The sequence below is a fragment of the Myxocyprinus asiaticus genome, chromosome 1 (assembly GCF_019703515.2).
Source record: "Myxocyprinus asiaticus isolate MX2 ecotype Aquarium Trade chromosome 1, UBuf_Myxa_2, whole genome shotgun sequence".
NCBI lineage: Eukaryota > Metazoa > Chordata > Actinopteri > Cypriniformes > Catostomidae > Myxocyprinus > Myxocyprinus asiaticus.
Genome location: NC_059344.1, coordinates 15,854,368 through 15,878,535, shown reverse-complemented (window position 1 = coordinate 15,878,535; position 24,168 = coordinate 15,854,368). Strand labels below are relative to the sequence as shown.

The 24,168-nt window shown below is 39.4% G+C and overlaps 1 protein-coding gene across 3 annotated transcripts in view; it reads right to left on the bottom strand.

Annotated features, from left to right (window-relative positions):
* Positions 1–24,168, bottom strand: part of LOC127450463 (EH domain-binding protein 1-like protein 1) — a 69,421-nt gene that overhangs the window by 30,142 nt on the left and 15,111 nt on the right. Inside the window, exons 5-10 of one of the 3 annotated variants that reach the window (XM_051714624.1) lie at positions 23,150–23,328; positions 17,966–18,105; positions 16,292–16,366; positions 12,908–13,114; positions 7,346–7,405; positions 7,078–7,237 (exon numbers count right to left, since the gene is read on the bottom strand). In XM_051714624.1, the coding sequence (XP_051570584.1) occupies positions 7,078–7,237; positions 7,346–7,405; positions 12,908–13,114; positions 16,292–16,366; positions 17,966–18,105; positions 23,150–23,328 (821 nt within the window). The remainder of the gene's footprint in view (positions 1–7,077; positions 7,238–7,345; positions 7,406–12,907; positions 13,115–16,291; positions 16,367–17,965; positions 18,106–23,149; positions 23,329–24,168) is intronic. The other 2 variants (XM_051714714.1, XM_051714795.1) reach the window with 2 other exon arrangements.

Genomic DNA, 24,168 nt, shown 5'->3' with positions numbered 1-24,168 from the left:
GGAAATAAAAGTCTCTTTTTTGTGTATCATCCTGAACTTACCCCCTCTCCAGAATTCCCTTTTGTCCTTCCTTACATCTTGCCCAAAAGTCAATGTTCTCCTTAGTCTTTTCTAAAATCAAACTACAGTCACACTTGTTTGGACTGGACAGGTCTATTTCAGTGTCTTCTGGGCCAAGCACAGTTGAATTTTCTTGTTTAAGAACACCATTTTCTGTTGTCTGTAAGCTAATATTTGTTTGATTATGCATATATGGAGTTTCTGAATACATGAATTGAAAGCCAGGGACTCTGGACTTGCTTGCACAAGATGCCATCATAGTAGTCATCTCTTCCATGTGATAATTCAGATGGTCCACATACGTTTGATTCAAGTTATTTAATGTAGGATCCACCATATCTGACTCATCCTTTGAGGTCCTCATGTACAGTGGCGTCTCTCCCAGAGGCAATGCAGTTGAACAATCCATTGCTCCATTTCCTAAGTCAACTGATGGAATGCCTGATACTTTGGTAAGATGTGGACAAGATGGCATGCGAGGGACCATATCTGGTCCATGCTTCCCAAATTTTAGGCATGGGTCCAATGGGAAGCCAGGAAATTTAGCATTGTTTGCACAAGACAGGTGCAAAGCTACCATATCTCTTGCAGACGTTTTATCCTTTGCTTCTCTGTAGTGAAGTGGAACAGGGAATATGGACTGAGACAACTCTGTCTTAATTTGTTTAACCCATAATGGCCTTTCATTTACAGGCCACTTTATTTCCATTTCGGATATTTTCCTTGACTGCATCCCAGGTATACTTGAAACTGGAGGGCAACAAGGGACAAGATAAACCATTAAGGGAGGATTCCTTAGTTTGGGCTTTGAAGCAGATGGAAAGCCAGGAACACATGCTTTCACTGGACAACTTGGCAAAATAGCATGCATTCCTTTAAAATTTTCCTTTTCCTGATTAGCAATGTTGAACTCCTCAGATGCATACGTTGGTGTATCTTTAAAGCACTTTCTCACAAAAAAGCCATTCTCCTTAAAAGGCCAATTATTTTCTAAAGCCTCGTCACGCTTGCTTGGGTCTAAAGAGGGAAAGCCTGGAGTTTTATCTGCTAGTGGACAGGCTGATAGAGCATCAGATTTTATTTGGGTTTCAGACATGAGCCATGGCACAGAGGGAAATCCAGGTATTCTTGATTTTCTTGGGCAAGATGGTATCAATGATGGCATACTATTAATAACATATTTGACTTCTGAAACCACATACTGAGATGGATATGGGAAGATTAAATGACAAGGCTGAAATGCAGGTTTCTTAATCAAAAATGGTTTAATGTGCTCGGGCCAGTACTTAACTGAATCTGAAGTCATTGTAAGCATTTGTAAAGATGACATTCCAGGAACACAAGAGACTTTTGGAGAGGAATACATACGTTTTGCCATGCATAATGCAATGTCTTGTTTTTGATTTGGTACAGATGGGAAACAAGCAGTTCTTGCTTTTCTTGGGCAAGATGGTACTAAGGTAACCATAGCCTTTAACTGGTCAATGTCCTCTTTGGATGTGTTTGTAACTCGAGGCAAAATTTTGTTCAGGTGAAATGACTGATCCTTCTGTGTTATTATCAAAGGTGAATTACTGTTGTATGTCCACTGTTTGACAATATTTTGGCCAAAATGAAGTAGCTTTGTGGATGGGAACCCAGCAATGGTGGAAACTTTTGGACAACATGGTAAAATACTGACCATACTTGTTAGTGTAACAGGTTTCAGTTTTGGAGCAGATGGAAATCCTGTAATCTTGGATGCTGCTGAGCAAGATGCCCTCATTGCAACCACATCTTGTGCAGTTTCTAAATTCACCTGTACTAAAGATGTTGGAAAAATGTGTTCATTACTTTTCCTAAAATGTCTCTTCCATAATACCAATTCGTCTTTAGGCCAGCTTTTATCTAAACAAATGAGTGGATATCTTGACTGTAAACCAGGCACTATGGATACATTTGGGCACATAAGAAGGAGACTGACCATAATGGGAGATTCCATTTTATGGCACACCAAAGATGGAAATCCCAGGATGCTAGAAGTTCTTGGACAAGTTAACTGTAGTAACATCATATTTTTTGTTGTGCTTGGGTCATAAAATGAGCATTCCATGTCTTGAATAAGCTTTGCTGGTTTCTCTTTTTGAACATACTCTTTCAGTATTACCACAGATTTGTCCCAAGGCCACTTAAAAGTCTTGTGTGGAAAGGTTACAGATGGCATCCCTGGTACAAAGGCAGTTCTTGGGCAGGCTGGAAGAAGAGACACCATGCAGCGCACAGATGGAAGAATGTCAACAATATTTTTCGTAGCCTTTTCTTTCTTCAAAGCATGTTCTTTCTTGCAGACAGAGGAAAGAACACTAAATTCCTGGCTTATCCTAGGCAGCCTGTCTACAAACAAGTCTCCTATTTGACTCTCGACTGTATCATCAGCCAATATGGATGGCGACCAAGGAGAATTGTATGCTTTTGGGCAAGATGGCAGCAAAGCGGCCATGCTTTTCTTAGTGAGGGACAGGGACATTAGAGCACAGATCAGAGGAGGGATGTCAAATGGATATGTGTATATTAAGCAAATTGACTGCTAAACATACTGTATATGCACACTCTATATTAATACAGCATAACCATTTTCTAAAATAACACTGTAACTATGACTTTTCTAGCAAATTTGACAGACAGAGCAAGTGTGTCATTCCACACTTACTGTATACCAATGTGATTTGATAGGGAAATTTCTGGATTTGAGAGCATCTGTGCCACAGATTCTGGGCTTGTTTCTTGCTCTTGCATTTCCTCTGATTGAAGACTTTTAATGTAAGAGGGCTCTGTCTGAGCATTGTCTTTATGAGGAGTCATCACTTCTTCAGTTTGTGAAACAGCAAGCTCAGCAGAGTTCTGTGAAATCTCTGACTGATTGATCTGGAACTCACTTAATGGGGTAATGAATGCAGGGGCCACAGCAGGTTTTGGGATAGTTTCGAGGCCTGCATGGATGGGCATTCTCTCTGTATCTGACAACTCTGGTTTTGGCAGCTCAAAATATTTGACATCAGTGAGAGTGGGTGACATATGGTCACAGGGCAGCAGAGAGGCCATACTCTCCGGTCTAGGAAGAAAGGATATCAGGATCACAGCTGATCAGGAGTACTGGGATGATGCCAGAGCTTCCTTTATTTAGAGAACCTACAAACACAGCTATTATAGCTATAGTTGTTTCCGACTGCTGCATGCACATTCACAAGTATTTCTTATTGGCTGCTTCACATCATTGAGGCACACTGAAGTGCATATGAGCATTTGTTTATATTCAAGAACTGACTTAATCTGAACTGACCATACCAATTACGGGCAGGGTTTGTCTGTGTTTTCCTAAAGTGAATTTATTACATTATATATTGCATCACCTTGATCTAATGTCAACTGCCTTTCTCTGACCAAATACATAAATTGCTGATGAAACACCATGCGGAAATGCAAAGGCATAACAAAATATGAAACAAGAAGTTTTTTTAAATTTAAATGACATTGATTTACTGAAAATTTTATTTTTTTTACTTTTAGAGCATGGTGCCAGGAACGCCAATGTGATGGGTTTGATTCCCAGGGAACACACATGTATACTAATGTTTACCTTGGAAACACAAATGTACGTATACCTTGTATGTACCGTAATTGAATGTAACAAAGAATGTTCTTTAGATAACAATGTAAACCATATAAATAAATGTGAAATGCAGAGTAATTGGATTATATTTCATAAAAAAAGAAATATTGTCCCTCTTGTGTCTGCCAATACAGAAATAATATAAAAAAAATGTATAAACAAAAATGCTCAAACATTTATTTTTCTAAATGCATTGCAGTGACAACTAATTGTGAATAATTTTGCACTAACATGCAAAGTAATACAAGAAACAAATTAAGTGGCTTTAACTTAACCCCTTCGTTTAGGCTAAAATAAATGTAATAACTTTACAATTGCATCAACAACTGTCAGAAAACATGGTCAATATTACAGGTGTATTATTCCACACATATTGCGAAAAAATGTCAATCAAGTCTGCCTTGCATTGTCACACCCAGAAATTATTTATTTATTTTAACATTAATGTTGCATCCAGTGTTATGCAGTGTTAAAAGATTTCTAAAAATGAGCCAAGAGTTTGTATGTATATCCATGTGTTACACTTTGTTTATGCATACATATTTTAGCTACTGATATTTTAGATATTTTAGGCAAAGAGATATTAGTGTTCAAATCCCAATTCTACCAGTCCTTTGTGTCTGTGTGGACCAGGGGTCAGGAACCTGTGGCTCTTTGTTAAAAATCAAGTGGCTCTCCAAGTGTCTCACCATTCACCAACACATGATCATTTAAAACTTTCTAGAGATAATTTTCCTGCAGAAAGTGTGGGTGCAATTGCAAAGCTTGAAGACAATGACACTATTTTGATTTCCTTTCTCCAAATTTGTCGTACAGCCTACTCCTGGTGAACAAGGTTTGAAATGAACTCCTGCCAAATGCTGATTTTTCACGCGCAATGGCGGGTAATTTGGCTGATGTACCAACCACTGTGAAGGGCGATCTGTAAGTGTCATGAATCCCGCCTTTGTTGTTCCTCCCACTCACCACCAGAGGGCTCCATCACCTGGGGATTGACTTGAACTCTCTGGACTCCATTTCCCATAATCCCCGTACCTGTCACTGATTACCTGTTCAGTTGTTTCTCATCTACTCAGACTATTTAAGCCCCTTGTGTGTGTTCACTCTTTGCAAAGTCTTGTTTGCCCCGGCTACATTTCTGAGCATTATTATTATTTCCTGTGTTGTTCTGCCCGTGTTGGACTACCTCTGTACGAATCTTTGCTGACTGTCTACCACTGTGTTTGCCTAGACTATTTCTATTGCTGTTTGCTGCCTGCCCCGATCCTCTGCCTGTTATACCATGTTTACTGCCCTGCCTCTGATATTGTTGGTTGCCCTGGTTATTCGACCCACGCTTGTCTGCACTCTGACTTGCTGTGTTTTAATAAACCGCACATGGATCCCACTCAGCCTGAGTTCGTGTTACAGTAAGACTTCTTGGAGTGATATATGACAAGAAATTAGACACAAAGATGTGCGTTTGACGAAACGTGATTATATTTTGAAGAACAGATGGAAGAAAAGCCGCCGATGCACGTCTGATTTGATGTGTGCGCAGTGAGCTCTGCTGTTCACAAGTGCAATGAAAGCTCTTCTCCAAGACATGCACATGCATAGAGTTCTGGGCCTCATTTGCCAAAAACTATTGATCTTAGTGGTTAAGAGCATTTTCTATGAGCGATTTTACAAATGTTTGTTATTTTTTATGTGCGTCCAGGGTGTGAAATAGCACCCGCCACCCTCAAAATGCGACTAGGCTTAATCCAGTTCGCAAGCTCCTCGTCCAAATGCAGGTATTTCATGCGCGAGTAATTTTGCTCATCTACCCGCAACAGTTGGGTGACCTGTAAGACGTCTTGGAGTGGCACATGACAAGAAAAGCTGTTAGTCACAAAGACACGCGCTTGAAGAAACTTTATTATATTTTATCATATATGAACAGACAAAAGAAAAGCTGTCAATGCTTGTGTCTGATTCGCTGTTTGCTCAGAGGCGTGCAGCACGAGCCTGTCTGTTGGAACACGCGCATGTAAAGAGTTTTCACTCCTTTTTCTCTGTTTCATTTGTCTGAAAACTGTTTGCAAGAACAATGTCGTCTATGAGAATGCTGCAAATGATCTCTGATGATCTCAGAAGGTGCAGTGAGTTTCGCTTTATTTCCACAGAGCAGTTTGCAGTTAAAATGCATTGTGAACGCAACACTGCAGGTTTAGTAACATATGTATGTATATATGTGTATATGTGTATGTGTATATATATGTGTGTATATCTATATGTGTATATATGTGTATATGTATACGTGTGTATATCTATATGTGTATATGTATGTATATGTGTATGTATATATGTGTGTGTATTAAACAAAGACGAAAGTGATTCAGTCATAAAATAAAACAAGATACCTTGAACCTAAAATTAAGTTCTATTTAATTTTCTTTAGGCAGCATTAACTGTATTATCAAAGTGCAATACAAATACATTCGATAAGAACTCACATTTGGCAGCATTTTTTTGGGAACACAAGGAAATTTATTAGGCTTATTTATTATGAGTCTTATTATCTTCACATTTATAATTGTCTTTAGATCTTAATTTGTAGGCTATCTAGTAATTTTTCACCTGTTGTCATTGACAGATGCTTGCGTGATGACAAATGGAGTTGACATAAATGTTTGGATTTGGGGAGGTGGTTATATATAAGATTTTTTGATCACTTCGTTATTTTGTGCTTTTTTTTTTTTTTTTTTTGAAAGTGCAATTTGAATTTAAAAATGTCTTTTAAGTTTTTCATGTTTCAATAAATTAATTAAATTTTTAAAGCAAAATCAATAAAGCAAAAATAATCACTGACCCTTGGCAGGGGGGTTGACCATATAATCAGATATAAAACATTTTTTTAAGGCAATTATCGTTAAAATAAATTTTACATATCACCCAGCCCAAAAGGGAAGTGAACTTTTTCATGAACAATTGTAATTGTAAAATGAAGTAATTTTATGGAGACCCGCAGAAACAATATTGCAACATGTTACCTATTAATTTTTGCATATTTGTTTGTTTTTGTATTTTAGAGTAGTCTATGGGCATAATAAACATTTTATTTTATTGAAAACTTATTTTTAGTTTGTGGTATGGCTCTTTTGAAAAAATGCATCAACCAAAAATTACAAAATTGGCTCCTTAGTGAAAAAAGGTTCCTGACCCCTGGTGTGGACACTAGTCAACCATAGTAATAAACACAACTGATCGAGTTAATGAGGTACTGTAGGTCAATTTTCAATGCAGTGTCAGATAGTATCAGTTGTCATTTATTCACTTCAGTGCAGCAGTTGGTTTTAATATAAATCAGTCCAGCAAAATTAATCAGTTGTATGCATATTACTCACCCTTTTGCTTGCCTCACAACCTCCAGCCCAAAAACAGGTCGTTGCTTGTCAATACCGATGTTTGGCCTTTGGTTGGTTATACTGATGTCTCCGGATTTGCGAGGGTGGGGTTCATGGTTGGGAGAAACATTTGAGGGTTTAGTGTCTGCATCCCCCTCAGCTACAGACACATACACAGATGTCACACAACAATTACTAGTACTGAAAGGAAGATGCTCAGTAATTTAGATGTATGAAATGTTTGCTAAAAGTTGTAAGGTATCCTCACCAGAACATTCTGTATTTGGATATTCCTCTTCTGTTAATACACCTAGCTGTCTGTGTTTCTCTGAAAGAGATACAAATATCATGAACATTAAAAGTGAGGTTTCATTCAACATATGCGCATGCAGTAATCTTCACAGCATACTACTGGTGCTTTCTTCCAGTAAGTGTCTTTCCCACTATTTAGTTAACAAAGCAAACAATGGAATGGAACGTAGAGGTAGCTCAAGCCTCATACCTGAATGTTAAGATAAGCTTCAATTTTAAAGAAATTCATTCAAATGCTACGTGATGTATTACCTATCATGCAAACCATGCGTTTATATAATCCATCCCATAACATACAGTGGGTTCCAAAAGCCCCAAACAAAACAAAAATAGAAAAACACCCCACCCCCTCTCCCCACTTACATATAAGAAAATCTGCACACATTTAAAAATTTAAATTTTGAATGTGGTCTCGGACTTTTGGACACTGTATACTCAGGCTGTTTATATGTTGCTACAGGTTGCTATTTTTGAGAAGTCTTGCATTTTTGATTTGTTGCAAATCATGACTAATAGGCCTATCTGAGTGTTGATGATATTCTCCAATAGAGTTTTCTATTACAAAGTTTGTGCCACTGAAACATCTGTATTCAGTCATGCATAAAAGAAAAGCTTTTTACCACTTTGCAACAAAGCAGCTCTGATGCATAATTTCCTTCATTCGTTATCAAACCCTTAAGCAAAGCTTACCTAAAACTTTAACGCTATTGTTTTGCTGTCTTGCAAGTACTGCTATTTATTTCTTAAAATGCAAATCTAGTTATGTTGCCGTTTGAGTAGGATTTTGATGGGCAAATGGGATCCATTGGGAGGGATGGAATGCTTGGATTTGCTGTGACTGGATTGTAATGCAAGCAATGTCAAAGTGTAACGTACAACAGGTCTCACTAGATCAATGCATGGGTAAAAGTCATCTAATGACAAAAATGCAGGAAGTTCTCAATATTTTTTCTTGTGATACAACAAACATATTCATAACAATGATAGTCAACACACACACACACACATACACACACATACAGTGATAATGGAGCACAGCTAAAATTTCCAGCCGACCAATGTATCTGTGAGTGAGTCAGAGGGAGGGACAGAAATGGAGCCAATAACAGGGGGTGCAGTGGAAGTTTGGGTATACATATGAGGATTTTTGACCATGGAGTAGGGTGAAGGATGAATGAAAGGAGGAAAAGACGAAGGAGAGGCAGGGGCCTCCACATGAGAGGGAACTATTGGTCTGCGCACATTAGGTCTAACAACTGTGGGCACAACCTGATGTCTCCATTCAGATGTCTGGACGCCTGGTAGGGGGTCTGAGGTTGACACTGACCAGGGAAGAAAGGAAGATGACAAAAAAAGGAGAGAGAAAGAATTATTAAAAAGGACGAGATGTGTACAGTATTGGTTTGGGAGGAACTAAGTCTCAATAAAGTAGGCATAGTTGATCAGACAACGAGGATTAGGAAGACATTTTCACAATATTCATGCTACATTGAAAGGGCATGAATTACGACAACTCGACCCTTTGACAATGCAGATGTATTTTTCATCTTAAACTCAAAAGATGAAAACGTATCATTTCATTTTTTTAAAGGGTTATTTCATCCAAACATTTCAATTGTACCCCTTCACCTCAGCACTCAAATCTCTTCCCGTATTTAAGCATCCGCGAATATTCAAATATGCTGCATCAGGATGCATCGCGCAATTGGTTCTCGAGTTTTGGTTCTTGGTTCTGAACACGATGCTACAATTTTGAATATGTGGAAGTAATAACTTAAATTTCAGCACACAAATCAATCATGTGGCTTCAGAAGACTTGGAATCTAGTGCACAAGTCGTAGGCACTATTGTTACGGAACTTTCATGATGCTTTTTGTTATTGTTGGAGTTAGACAGCATCTGTCTCCATTCACTTTCATTGTATGAAGAAAGCAGCATGAATATTTTGCCTAATATCTCCTTGTGTGTTCCACAGACAAAAGAAAGTCATACAAGTTTAGAATGACATGAGAGTGAGTAAATGACTCACTGATTCATTTTGGAATGAACTTCCCCTTTAACATGCTAATGGCTTTAGAATTGTAGTCCTAGACACTTTGCTCTCTACCTGACTCGGATACAACAGGTGGAGTGACCACAGCATCAACGTCAGGAGAGGAACACAGAGAAGCATCAGAAACAGCGAGATGAACGGATGACGAGAGACCAGAAACACAGGGATAAGGGGTGGATGGAGAACATAATTATGTAGCAGGATCAATGGAAGTAGAAACAAATGATGCTGGAGGAAGAGAGAAGCTAGAATATGTAGGTACAGCAACTGGCTGGGTTTGAGAGCAGAAAACAGAGGCAGACTCAGGGCTGAGCCGCTCAGACAAAGAAGCCACAAAGGGAGATGATACACCAGGTTTGGGAGTAACAGTACAATAAACTATTGGTTGGGAAAGAACATGGGGAGAAGATTGAAGCACAGGGGGAGGAGACTGCACATGGGATGGAGACAAAGCAGGAAGTGGAGCATACATTAGGGGAGTAGTTTGCGCAGGGGGAGAGGAGGCAGTTAAGGCTGGATGGCACATTGTCTTTAAGCCCTGCACAGGCTGCTGATTTATAAGTTCTGCTGAGGTAGATGGAGTGGGACATAGAGCTGGGTGCAGTTTGGGGGACCTCCACTCTTTTTGCTAAGTTGCTGAAAGTGATCACAAAAAAAATGGTTGATGAATGAAGGAATGAGTATATGGTAAATAGAATAGACAGAGATAGATAGGGGATAGGAGGGAGAAAAAAGGGGGGAGGGGGTGCAAAAAGTATAATTAGCATACATTTACAAATGTCAGCACAATGATGGGAAAAGAGGAAATTTAACTGGTGTAATGCTGTATACCATTCATTCAATTGAAAAGTTGGAATTCCCAACTTCCTACTTAAAAAAGTGCAAGAGAACCGCACTTGCAGTTAGACTTCCAACTTTGAAACTCTGGTAAATCTGATTTAGATGAGTCAAAGTTTGCACATTACGTGATAATTTTTTTTGTGTGTAAAACACAGTAGATTATCTTTTCTGTAAATAATCCTTTGCAATTGCGTGCTAGCGGTGGCGCCTGCAGCTGTACGGCCGTACGCACTGTGCATACCATGAGCGCTCCCACTTACCTGAGAAACATTATCTCTCAGAATATTTTGTAATAATGATGATGTGTCCTGTCTTTCTGTTGGCTGTTTAAAAGAACTAGCGATGCCCGATTCACGAATGAATAATTTCGTACTCATTAAAACAGTAACGGAATATTTACGAACACAGGGAACAAACAGCGCTGGATAAAGTGTATATTTACCAACAATCAACTGAAACAAAAGGCTGTCTTTTTGATAGGTAACTTTTGATACGTAAAAACGCGCCTCGAGTTACCTGCGTTCTGCTCTATTCGTTGCACTGCGTCTTGCTTTTTTAGCACAAGAACTTGTTTGTTCTGACCGGTTACTGTCTTTTAGGAATGCTTTAGCCAACAGTTCTATGAATGCTACACATACCTGAGAAAATTGTAAAAATGCTTCTCTCAAAGTCACCAGAATTGAACGGTTTGGTGTTGTTTTTGCAAAATAAAATTCTCACCTGGGTAGCATGCACCCTTACCCACCTAAGGGTAGGCCTATACTTTGTCAGGAAAATGCTGCCTTCAGAGGCTATATAGGACTGTAGGAAGGGATGAAGGCATGTCCGAATCTAATGTTCACGTCACATCCTGTCTACTGAGATACCTTCATCTGATAAATCTTTTTAAGGCAGCACAGATGTTTCCTTTGCTGCCTATGAAATCCCACAATCCTGTGCATGCGGATCCACAGCGGTTGAGCTGAAGAAAGAAAATGCGACCGAAGAGGTAGTTGATAGCCAGTTTGTGTGTAAATTTAAGTATTTTTCCCACTTTTTCCAACTGTTGATTCCATTTCTAGCAAGCAAGTAGTATTGTAGTTATTAAATATAATACTTTATCACCCAAACTCTCTTGGTTTAGTTCAAGATTAATAGTCCTTTGTGGTTTGGTTGGACTGAATAAATGCTGGTATCCTAGCAACGATGTGACGTAGTGCTGCCTCAGAAGCCTGTCCGAAACCAGGTACCTTTGTACGCAAACGCTGTCTGTTAAGTCATTGACTGATAGGTCAGCGAGGCAACAAGACAACTTAGCATTCAAATGCAGCCAAAATAACAGACAAACAATCAGTCTGTTTTGCTCAACAACACGCAATGGTTAATCCTGCTTTTGCTATTTTAATTAGTGTAGCAAAAATAAACATAACTAGCCATATTAAATTGGAAATTACTCAGTATTAACTTGTTTACAGAACTGTTGTATAAAAGCAATAATCCTACAAGCAAGTGTTCTGTTGTACTAATACTTACATACGCCAGCTTCCGAATGTCGGGCAATGGAACACTTTTATGGCCAAAAGTCATAATAAGTAGGAATATCCCATAATTGACTCTGTATGGAATGCAGCATAAGACTAAATTCTATTCTGAATATGATATATGTGGTTCAAATTACAGTTTAAAATCAAATTTAAATGTAATATGCTGACTTGTAGAACATGAAAATTATTGCCCACTGTATTTATAATGTACCTGTCTCAGACGCAAAGGGCATGCTTGTAGGCTTTGTGAGGACAGAGCCTGGCTCAGCCAATGCTGCACGATACATTTTTGGGGGCCGAGGTGGAGAAAGAGTCATGGAACGATGAGAAGAGGAGTCAGAGGAGGAGGGGTCAAAAGCAAAGGGGGACAGTTGTAATAAGGGCAAGCTGTGAGTTCTCCAGGCCTTGCCTCGAACAGCAGAATAAGTAGCTTAGACAGGGAGAAAAGAATAAGACAGAAAGGAGAAGGATGAAGAAATTGAGACAGAATGGAAGCAGGGTGGAGCAACTAGAATTTATGTAGGTATGAAAAAACAAACTGAGGAAAGGTAATGGGATAATGTACAATCAGCCTGTTATTATCGATAAAAAATAAACCCTAACAGTGTGATCAGTAACCCGACCTGAAGCGGAGGGGTCTTGCATCACCCTGAAGTGGTTTACTTTGCAATAATGAATCGAAAGCTGTACATTACTCTGCTTATTACACGTCTCATTACCAAATAAATAGACGTGAAATATTTATTTCAACTGAGATTGTTTTTTTTGTGAGACAAAAGAGACCATGATATAAGAGAAGAAATTAGCACAGCAAATTTCTGTTGCAAACTGGTCAATTGTACAGTATAGATGACATCATACAAAAAAAATTTTGTATGATGTCATACAAACATTTTTGTATGACATCATATCACCACAGAATGCCATGATTGACCAATCATAATCAAGTATTTCAGAGAGCCGTGTAATAAGCGGAAATAAAGATCAGATCAGCACAAATACACAGTTAAACTACAATACAACTAAATTTACAAGCTACTGCAACCCTATTCTATTATTCTATACAGCCTAATCTATTCTGAGTACTGGCGACATGCATTACCTGTCTGTGTAACATCAGGCAGAAGGGTCTGTTGAGGGGACGAGGAGGACTGAGCAGTAGAAATAGAGAAGGGAGGTGTGCAAAGCCCAGGAACAGAAGAGAAGGACTGCGAGTGAGGGGCAACAGCACTCTCTGTAGTGCGACTGGTATCCATTAACACATAGTCTGCGAGACCCCCAGAGGGCCTTCGAGAGACAGATACAATAGCTAACAGAAAGAAGGAATGATAGCAGAGAGACAAAAAAAAATATATATATATATATATATATATATATATATATATATATATATATATATATATATATATATATATATATGTATATATACCTGTCATAATTACAGGTAAAGATATGACTTTATTGTGAGAGATTTTTATTTTAAATCTGTTGTTGTGTGTATCAGAGGAGGCCAGTGTAAGTAACACTTTAGATCAAGACGTGACAGGGCATGAATGGAAAAAGTCCAGAGCTGAATATATAGCTAGCTTGATGAACAAATTCACAGGGAGCTAAAGCAGTTACTATGGAGATCAGGAAATTGTCCCATAGAACAGCAGCCGTAAAATTCATCTGTAGGTATTCAAGCCTAATGGACAGTTTTCCAAAAGTGAGTTTATATAAATTAAAACTCTCTTTTAGTGAATGTTGAAATGAACTGTATGTTTTTGAAAATGCACCGGGTTGAATGTTAAAAAATAAGGCTAAAGATGTTCCACACATGATATCTGCTGTTTTGGAGTTTTACAGTAATTGCTTCTTGATTAGTTCACATTCACTTTTTTATTCTAAAATAGCTCTCCAAATTTTTAGTAATCTCATGTAGATGTTCATGTAATAATTTTATGCAGACATTCAGTCTGCATAAAATTCAGATATTCTGTCAGATATTCTGTCATTGTGTAGTTGTCATTGATCTGTCACATTTAAAGGTGCACCAAGTTAATTTTTGTTTGGGTTTCACTGGATGTTGTTTTTCTTCCAAATCAACCGGTAAAACAGTGGTCTTGAACTTTATCAACATGAATGTAACATAATTAGGGCCAGAGTGGCTAATTGGGAGAATCAGGACAGTTTATGGTGGGCCTTGCATCATCTGAGTCGGCTGAAAGCTGGCAATACAACATGAACAACCACTGGCATAGCCATGGGTGGGTTTGGGTGGGCCGGTGCCACCCACTCATTGCTGGACTCAAACCACGAAGTGCTACTGAGCTGGATAATGTCAGCATCAAAGCTTTCAAAACAACAGCAGCTCAAAAAACGAAACATCCACTTTATTTAAAAGAAATAAAACAGGTCACGACAATTACAAATATCATTTGTATGAACTGATTATGAATTTTATATGTTATATATATATATATATCAGTTGCATCAAAAGCAGCTCATGACGGAAATAAGCTCCTCTGAAATAATTTATTTTGGATGATAAAATATGCTCTCAAAGCTCCGAAACTTTAAACTCCATTCACTTTTTTTTTTTTTTTTATAAAATAATGTTTATTTCTAATATTATATATATGAATTGATTATTTTATTCGTTGTAATTTGAATTAAAAGCAGCTTGTGACAGCATAAATAAGCTACTCTGAAATTAAATATTTTGGATGATGAAATATGCTCTCAAAAACTTCTAAACTCCAGCCTCTTTTCCCCCCTTTTGAGTGAAATAAAATGATGTTGTTCTAATGATCATATGCATAAATCTATTGCTATGATTTTTTTTAAACAGTCACAGGTGTAGCTCCGAATATTTTTCTCTACCTCTGAACCGGATTTTTTTTAATGCTTTTTCTCTCTTATCACACTATCACAGTAGCGTCATCTCTCCCCCACATTAACGAGAGAAGAGTTGTGATGCAGTGACATATCAGAGGAAAAAAAAGGCATTTTATTGACAGTAAACCATAGCGTAGACATAGCGACAATACCCATTTCCGTCAGTCCAAAGACAGCAAATTGGGCTAGGAAAACAGTTACCAAAAATGGTCCATTCTATGGTTAAAATGTCTATTCTGTTCATATATTTTCTAAAATCTCTAGGGTAAATCCCCCGAATCCCCAGATAAACATTAAAAACCTTTAAAATGTCAAATTAAATAAATAAAAAGTTTACAGATCTCATGCAATCAATAATTTCTCTTAGCCCACCCACACAAAAGTTTCTGCCTACGCTACTGTGAACAACAGAAGTAATGTAATTATCAGCTGCAACCTTACAATAAACTATTGCCTATAACTTATATGAATAAAATAAATGATATAAAACTTTATTAGAAAATATTAAATGGATAAATTAAAAATCAATGGTATTATTTTAAAAGACATTACAATTGTATTATGTATGTATTAGATATGGTTATTTATTCTTTTCTCATGCTTTATAAGGATACTGTATGATTTGTTAATTTAACTGCACATCCATATTGCAAATGCTTGTTTCTTCTGATAAAAAAGCTAAATATTACAATTAACTCAATAACACAATAACATGTGATGTGGTTTTTGCAGTGAATTAACTACTTTAATGGGATTCATTTTGGAACTGGCTAATTTTTTTGAAGGCTTAGAATATTGAAATGGAGAAAAAGCATGAGAAATAACCTAGAACTAATTAGAAATTACTTGGTGCACCTTTAAAATGCATTCTTAAAAAGAAAATAAATGATAAGGGTGCGTTTTGGCTGATTTGGGCATATTATGGCATGAACAAAGTGCAACAGATGGTAACCAGCAGCACAACTCTGAGGTGGTCTGCAGTACTGCACCGGGTGGGTGGATTAATGTTTGTACCTGAGCCTGCGGATGGTTTGAAGATTTTGGGCAGGGCAGGAGGGTGAGCACGTGTGAATGCAGGTAAAGTGAAAGCATATGAGGAGGGGTGTTTCTGCAGGAGGGGTAGGATACCCCTCCTGCAGAAAGAAAATACATCATCTATCTCTCTGCTTGGGTCTCTGAGAGTAAGAGGAAGTCAAAAGTTTGGAAAGGAGGAGGAGAATAATTCAAAAGAGAAGAAAAGGGTAAGTGAAACAAGGAAGAGATGTGAGCAGATGCACATACACACATTTTCTTTGCTATCAAAATGAAAACATAAAATAGACTTATAGGGTTAGGGTTAGAGTTTATACATTCATTTAAAAAGTTCTGTGTGACACTCATGATCCCCACTTTATTTTCTCATAGATGATTTTGTATTTTAGATTTTAAGTTTCTGTTCACATTGCACAACCAAACTTATGCATACTTGAACACAGTACCTAACCCTAACCCTCAAGCTTCTGTAATGTATGTAACACTATTATGTCAAATGATAAAACATTCATTCTTTTATAAAGGGAAGAAAGGATGAAAAGAAAGAGTAGAAGAGACAGAGCAATTAAGCTACCAGTATCAGAAGAGCCTGTGTCTACAGCAGGTCTCCAGGCCTTGTCATGTATTCTCCTGGCAGGAGGAAGAGGAGCTGACCACAGACAGGACGAATGAAGCAACAGGCAAACAACAGAAGAGGTACCATTTGAGGAAAGGCACAGAGAAGAAAAACGTAACATCGTAACAACAGGCTAGTAACGTAACATCTTCCAAAAGTGTGTGAGTAAAAATGAAAACTCAAAACACGATGCTATTTTAATTTTACTTTCACCATGTAATAGAGTATGGTGAATTAATTAACATAAAAGTCACGTTTAATATTGCAACAATCCATTTATCAACTTAAATATTAAAGGAATATTCCAGGTTCAATACAAGTTCAATCGACAGCATTTGTGGCATAATATTGATTACCACAAAAATTAATTTCGACTCCTTTAAAAAAAGGAAAAATCTGGGCTACAGTGAGGCACTTACAATGGAAGTGAATGAGGCCAATCCGTAAACGTTAAAATACTCTGTTTCAAAAGTATAGCCACAAGACATAAACAATATGCATGTAAACATGATTTTAGTGTGATCAAATCACTTACTAATCTTTTTTGTGTAAAGCTAGAGACAATTTTACAACTTTGTTGCCATGACAATATAATGTCAACAAATCCTATAACCCTCAAACAATTGTCAAAGTGATGATTTAAACAACAGCAACAGAAGAATTAATATAAGTGCTATAAGTACAAATTCCTGCCTTTAAAGGTGCTGTAAACGATTTCAGCATTCCGAAGCTTTCACATGACTGAGCCACTGAATTAGCTCCGCCCCCTCATTCCAAACCCCGCCCTCCAGAGATAATTTGGCTGCATCCGAAAACCAAAGGTAGCTGTCTTGTTGCCTCGCTGCCCTATCAGTCAATGACTCAACAGACAGCGTTTGCGTACGAAGGTACCTCCAGGAACTGGTTTTGGACAGGCTACTGAGGCAGCATAAGGTCACATCGTTGCTAGGATACCAGCAACTGATTATCGCCATCTGGTGTCCACTAAAGGTAACGCGTCTGCTTCATTCAGGTCAGCCAGAAAGTGTCAATGTCTGCGGACAGCGGACACATTTTTGTTTGCTATTTACAAAGTCCACAGCTGTCACAGAGACCATTGAGATATCTCAGGACACTTATTTCATTAATATCTTTAAGGGAGTAGGAACATTTTTTGCATACTTTTCCATAAAAAAAATTGCTTACAGCACCTTTAAACCCTCCAAAAATTAGTCACATTCACTCCCATTGTAAGTGCCTCACTATAACCTCGGTTTTTTCTTTTTTAAAGAAAAGGAGGGACGAGCCAAAATAAATTTTGTGGTAATAAACATTATGCCACAAATGCTGTTGATTGAGCTTAACTTGTATTGAATCAATATTTTATAATGTTGCTATACATGCTAATTCAAAGATTAAGTTCAAAAGTTGGGCAAATATTAACACAACATCGAAAATTACCAAAGAACCACCAAACTGTCTACCTACTATGTAATTTACATAAAACCGGGAAACATAGCATATAACCAGCAGACCTTTTCAGAAATGGAAATGCCTGTTTCTAAACCTGTCTCCAAACTTCTGGTTTCAACTGCATGGAGTACTCGTATGTGTACATGAGACTGTGAGTGTGTGTTTGTGTGCTAGTAATACCAATTACTGCTGTGGCCATTTTCACTGCCGCACTCAGTTTTTTGTCCTCCTCTTCATCGCTGTCATTAAAGTCATCCAGGTTTCCGACATCAGACTGCTTTAAGCTCATCAGACTGGCTAAACTCTGCATGTCTTCATCACTGCAGGGAATCACAGAATAAACACACAAGATAACTGTGGGTGTTGTAAAAATATTGAATGTTACTGACAGCAGTTTCTTCGGTAGTGAACTTGTGTTCCCTATCTGTCACTCACTCGACGTTGTGTCGATGTAGTGTAAGGCTGGCACCGGAATGTCTACACCCAAAAGGCTCTGTGAGAACCAATGTCATAAAACTCTCACACAGATGAGCATCACCACCTAAGACAACACTTCCTACTTTTTAAGGACCATAAAACGCAAATCTCACATCTGCCCTCTCTCTGACCTCAAGTCACTTTAAGGACACCAAAAACTAAGTTATGACTTATCCTGTACTGTAATGTAAAAGGTTTTCTGATCATACATGTTTGGTATCATTTAGGAGGTCTCAGTGCAACTGGTAAAATGGTCTCATTCCCTTTCAGCAAAGTCAAATCACAAGTAAGATTTAAGAACTTAGTAAAATACTGTATTCTATCAGGGGCACGACCCCTCCCAGATTTCTCACAGAGACCAGATGTTGTATGCAGATTAGGTGCATTCTTTGTAAACATCAAACGACCTACTCAATTAAGTTTCAAAGCTCCACTTACAACTCCCTAAATTGTAAACCAAATCCTAAATAACATCAAACATACACATCTGAAATAACAATAGAATCGTTTGGTACTTAAGGAAGTATGGCAGAGGAGCTCTTGGAATCTGTAAGCAGATCTCCTATGCTGTACCACTGCATGTAGTTTATATTTGTCGGGGATCTGTAAGACAGATCTTCCACGCTTATCGCTGCGTGTCACTTTCTATTGCCAGGTATGCTACTTTGACTTGTCTTTTATTTTTAGAAATGTTTGTTTATTCTGATCGATTGATTTTGTAACTTATGCTTTATATCCTACCTGGCAAAGAAATTTTTATTATTTGATTTATTCTGAATTTCTCTGAAATCATTTGTGACCGGTAGATTGTGTTAAGATACTGTTTGTTACCGCAAGTATGAGACCAGGATAAGACCATTACTGAAGCTTAATGATAGGAGAATCCATGTAAGACTTCAGTCACTGCTTATCGTCCGTCATAGCAAGTTGTATGTACGTGTCTCAGCGATGGTATCATCTGATTATGAGAGAAGCCAAATCAGATGATATTTAGATTACCCTACAACCTCTGACTATGAACTGAACTGGCTCACTTGTGACGTGAGATCCTCGTAATTGAAATAACGGCCGGCGAGAGACTCTAAGCGACATTCAAGTATTGATCGAAAGGACAAATGAAAATTAAGATGATTCAGAGTAATCAATAACTTAAAAAGATCAAATTAAAAGAATGATCAGAAATTAATTAGAGCTTAAATATAAAATAGAGGTCAATTTAAAATTGGAGTCAGATTAATATAAAATTGGAGTCAGATAAAATGAATAACAATAATTGCTTTACTTCAACGCTCAGAAATGACAGAACAACACAGAGACCTTCAAAGGGCAATTTATTGAAGTTCCACTCCAGGACGGATAGAAAATTATCCCTTTTTACAGTAGTGACACTAGGGGTCACTCTTGGGAGCCCAAGACACCTCTGGTCTTTGATAAAAGGCCAACGAAAATTGGCGAGTGGTATTTGCATACCACTCCCCCGGACATATGGGTATAAAAGGAGCTGGTATGCAACCACTCATTCAGATTTTCTCTTCGGAGCCGAACGGTCGATGTTTACTTAGCTGACTGTTCATTCACCTCTGCTGGATCTGACAGAGAATTTCAGTGGCTTGAAGTCCTCCTCTGCACTGGTGCACTGCAGAGAATGCCCCTGGACGCTTCAGCAGAAATAAGAGAGTATATTTTTCTAAAAGAGTATATTTCTCTAAAAGAGCGGCACACACGGAACGTCTTTTTAAAGACACATCTTTTTAAAGATGCCTTACCATTTGTGTGTTATTCCTGGTTGCGGTCAAGTCACTGCGAGCTACTCACATCCCGGGAGACCTCAACACTGCAGCGGACGCGCTGTCATGGCAGGTTACCCTCAGGGGAAAGTGGAGACTCCACCCTCAGGTGGTCCAGCTGATTTGGAGTCGATTTGGGCAGGTACAGGTAGACCTGTTCGCCTCCCAAGAATCCTCCCACTGCCCACTCTGGTATGCCCTGACCGAGGCACCTCTCGGTTTAGACGCGCTGGCACACAGCTGGCCCCCTGGCCTTCGCAAATATGCGTTTCCCCCAGTGAGCCTACTTGCACAGACCCTGTGCAAGGTCAGGGAGGACGAAGAGCAGGTCGTCCTGGTAGCACCCTACTGGCCCACCCAGACGTTGTTCTCGGACCTCACACTCCTCGCGACAGCCCCCCGGCAAATTCCCCTGAGGAAGGACCTTCTTTCTCAGGGACGGGGCACCATCTGGCACCCGCGACCAGACCTCTGGAATCTCCATGTCTGGCCCCTGGACGGGACGCAGAAGACTTAAGTGGTCTACCACCCGCGGTGGTAGACACAATCACACAGGCTAGGGCCCCTCTACGAGGCGCCTGTATGCCTTTAAGTGGTGTCTGTTCGCTAAGTGGTGTTCTTCCCGATGCAAAGACCCCCAGAGATGCACAGTCGGATCGGTGCTTTCCTTCCTGCAGGAGAGGTTGGAAGGGCAGCAGTCCCCCTCCACCTTGAAGGTGTATGTAGCCACTATAGCGGCACACCACGACACAGTGGACGGTAAGTCCTTAGGGAAGCACGACCTGAACATCGGGTTCCTGAGAGGCGCCAGGAGGTTGAATCCCTTCAGACCACGCCTCGTTCCCTCATGGGACCTCTCTGTAGTTCTTCAGGGTCTACAGAGAGCCCCCTTTGAGCCCTTGCAGTCAGCTGAGCTTAAGGCACTCTCTTTGAAGACTGCCCTCCTGACTGCGCTCACTTCCATCAAGAGAGTAGGAGACCTGCAAGCGTTCTCTGTCAGTGCCTGGAGTTCGGTCCGGGCTACTCTCACGTGATCCTGAGACCCCGACTGGGCTATGTGCCCAAGGTTCCCACGACCCCTTTTAGGGACCAGGTGGTGAACCTGCAAGCGCTGCCCCAGGAGGAGGCAGACCCAGCCCTGATGTTGCTGTGTCCGGTGCGCGCTTTACGCATCTATTTGGATCACACGCAGAGCTTTAGAATCTCTGAGCAGCTCTTTGTATGCTTTGGTGGAGAGCGGAAATTAAGCGCTGTCTCCAAGCAGAGGATCACCCACTGGCTCATTGACACCATAACTATGGCATATCACGCCCAGGACGTGCCGCCCCCGGTAGGGCTACAAGCCCATTCTACCAGGGGTGTAGCGGCCTCCTGGGCCTTGACCAGTGGCGCCTCTCTAACAGACATTTGCAGAGCAGTGGGCTGGGCAACACCCAACACCTTTGCGAGGTTCTACAATCTCCGGGGTGGAACCGGTTTCGTCCCGTGTATTGGCACGCAGGTAAGTCCGGGACAGCTGGCTGGGTTTATCGCTTGCGCATAGCACCTTTCACCTCCCCTGAGCTGAAGACGTGCGCCGTTGACTCCCAGTAGTGTTCACAAACTGTGTTCCCTGGTTGATTTCCTCCGAGCCCTGTGGCAGATGAGTTTGCGGAGAAACTCACTGCCGGCTCAGTACACGAGCTAACTAAGCCTGTACTGGGGTAGGTTCTCCGCATGTGGTGGTTCCCCGTAGGTAACCCCATGCAACGTATATCTTCCGCTAATTCGTTTCCCTGTTGGTAAACTGCATCTTCCTTGGGCAGAGGCCCCTCTGCCCCAGTGGAGGCTTTATGCTATTCTCCGTGGCATTCACGCACAACTCACCATGCGCCCCACCGAGAGCGAGAACAACATTATGGCATCCACGAGGAGGTTAACCCAATGTGACTCTACCCACCCTAGCAACTGGGCCAATTGGAGTCACTCAACATGCCCTGGATTCGAACTTGTGACTCCAGGTTTGGTAGTCAACATCTTTACTTGCTGAGCTACCCAGGCCCCTGCTATGCTAGTTTTTAAATCATGTAGCTTTTCAGCAGCAAAGCTATATTGTTGATTAGTTAGCAGCATATTGTTGAAAAAAGCTACATCATGCGTGTACCCAGTTTTTACTATTGGCAGTTTTACTTCAGCCCTAAAGATGTCCGAATCACAAATGAATCACTCATTTGATTTTTTTTTTTTTTTTTTCATTTTTCTTCAATGAATTGGTCACATGATGAAGAAGGTCTTTATTAAGTTCAACAAATGTGCAGCTCTAGAACGACTACTGCAGGCAACACCCACATTTTCTAACCATAAGAGTATCAAAAGAGTATCATGTTTACCATCTGATACCATCAAATATTGCCCAGGTAAGTTCTCACACACAAGGAATTTGGCCTCTGATCAGAAGCTTGCAGTACATACAGAAATGCAACACCTAGACATAAAATTACAGGATAAGATTCATAGTATTCAGTATGTATGTAGAGTTGTTTTATACTGGAATGTGCAAAGGAAATTATGTTCAAATGGGTTTGTACAGGTAGTGGTATAAATATATATATAAACATAAATACATGTACAAATAGTAAATATGAATGTACATGTTTATTTTTACATGAACATACATTTTATATTGCACCATACTGTATACTTGTATACTGTATTGCACTATACTGTAATATGCTATACAATGGCTTTGATAAACATCATGTGAATAAGTCTTTCAGATGCTTTGTCTATGACAGTATGCTCTGTGTATCTGATTGGGGGAAAAAATGAAGCAGCTTAAATGTAGCAAATTACTTTTGGCGTGTAGCTTGTAGTGTGACTTGCTACTTTCTCTGAAGTGTAGCTTTTAGCTTAACTTACATTTTTCTGTTGAGAAGTTGGTAGCTTAGTTAGCTAAAGTTTTTGAGTAGCTTGCTTAACACTGTCTATTCCTCTGGTTGTAGCAGTCCCTCAAAAGTTCATGTATTCTTATTTCTGTAGCTTTATACAAACGTGACATATATCTGATGTAAGATCATGAGCACACCTGCTTAGTGGAACAATGGAAACATGAAGAACTCACGTGGCTTTGCCCTCTTTCAGGAAGACACAGGAAAGGGTGAGTTTGAGCGTGGCATCCACAACTTTCACAGATAGAGGCTTTAGTTTAAATGTCAGGTCAAACTGAGCCGGCGTCGCGCTTGCATACTTCTTCATGTTCACATCCACTGATGCTAAAACTTTCCGATGGCCCTTTGTTTCCTGTGAGTAATGGGGTTGAGATGGGTTTAGATTGCTGAAAAACTGTGTTTTATGTATTTTAACTGATGAAGCCAATATAATTTATGATATCATCATACAGTTGAAGTCAGAAGTTTACATACACCTTAGCCAAATACATTTAAATTCAGTTTTTCACAATTCCTGACATTTAATCATAGAAAACATTCCCTGTCTCAGGTCAGTTAGGATCACTACTTTATTTTAAGAATGTGAAATGTCAGAATAATAGTAGAGAAAATGATTTATTTCAGCTTTTATTTCTTTCATCACATTCCCAGTGGGTCAGACGTTTACATACAGTTGTGCTCAAAAGTTTGCATACCCTTGGAGGATTGGTAATATATGTACCATTTTTAAAGAAAACATGAGTGAGCATGCAAAACACATTTCTTTTATTTCTTATGGGATTCATATTCAACTGTAGGTTATAACAGAATGGCACAATCATAAAACAAAACATGGCAACAAAGAAAAAAATGAAATGACCCCTGTTCAAAAGTCTGCATACCCTTAGTTCTTAATACTGTGTATTGCCCACTTTAGCATCAATGATAGCGTGCAGTCTTTTGTAATAGTTGTCTATGAGGCCCCAAATTCTTTCAGGTGGTATAGCTGCCCATTCGTCTTGGCAAAATGCCTCCAGGTCAAGCAAAATCTTTGGTCGTCTTGCATGAACCGCACGTTTGAGATCTCCATAGAGTGGCTCAATGATATTAAGGTCAGGAGACTGTGATGGCCACTCCAGAACCTTCACCTTTTTCTGCTGTAACCACTGGAGGGTCAACTTGGCCTTGTGCTTAGGGTCACTGTCGTGCTGGA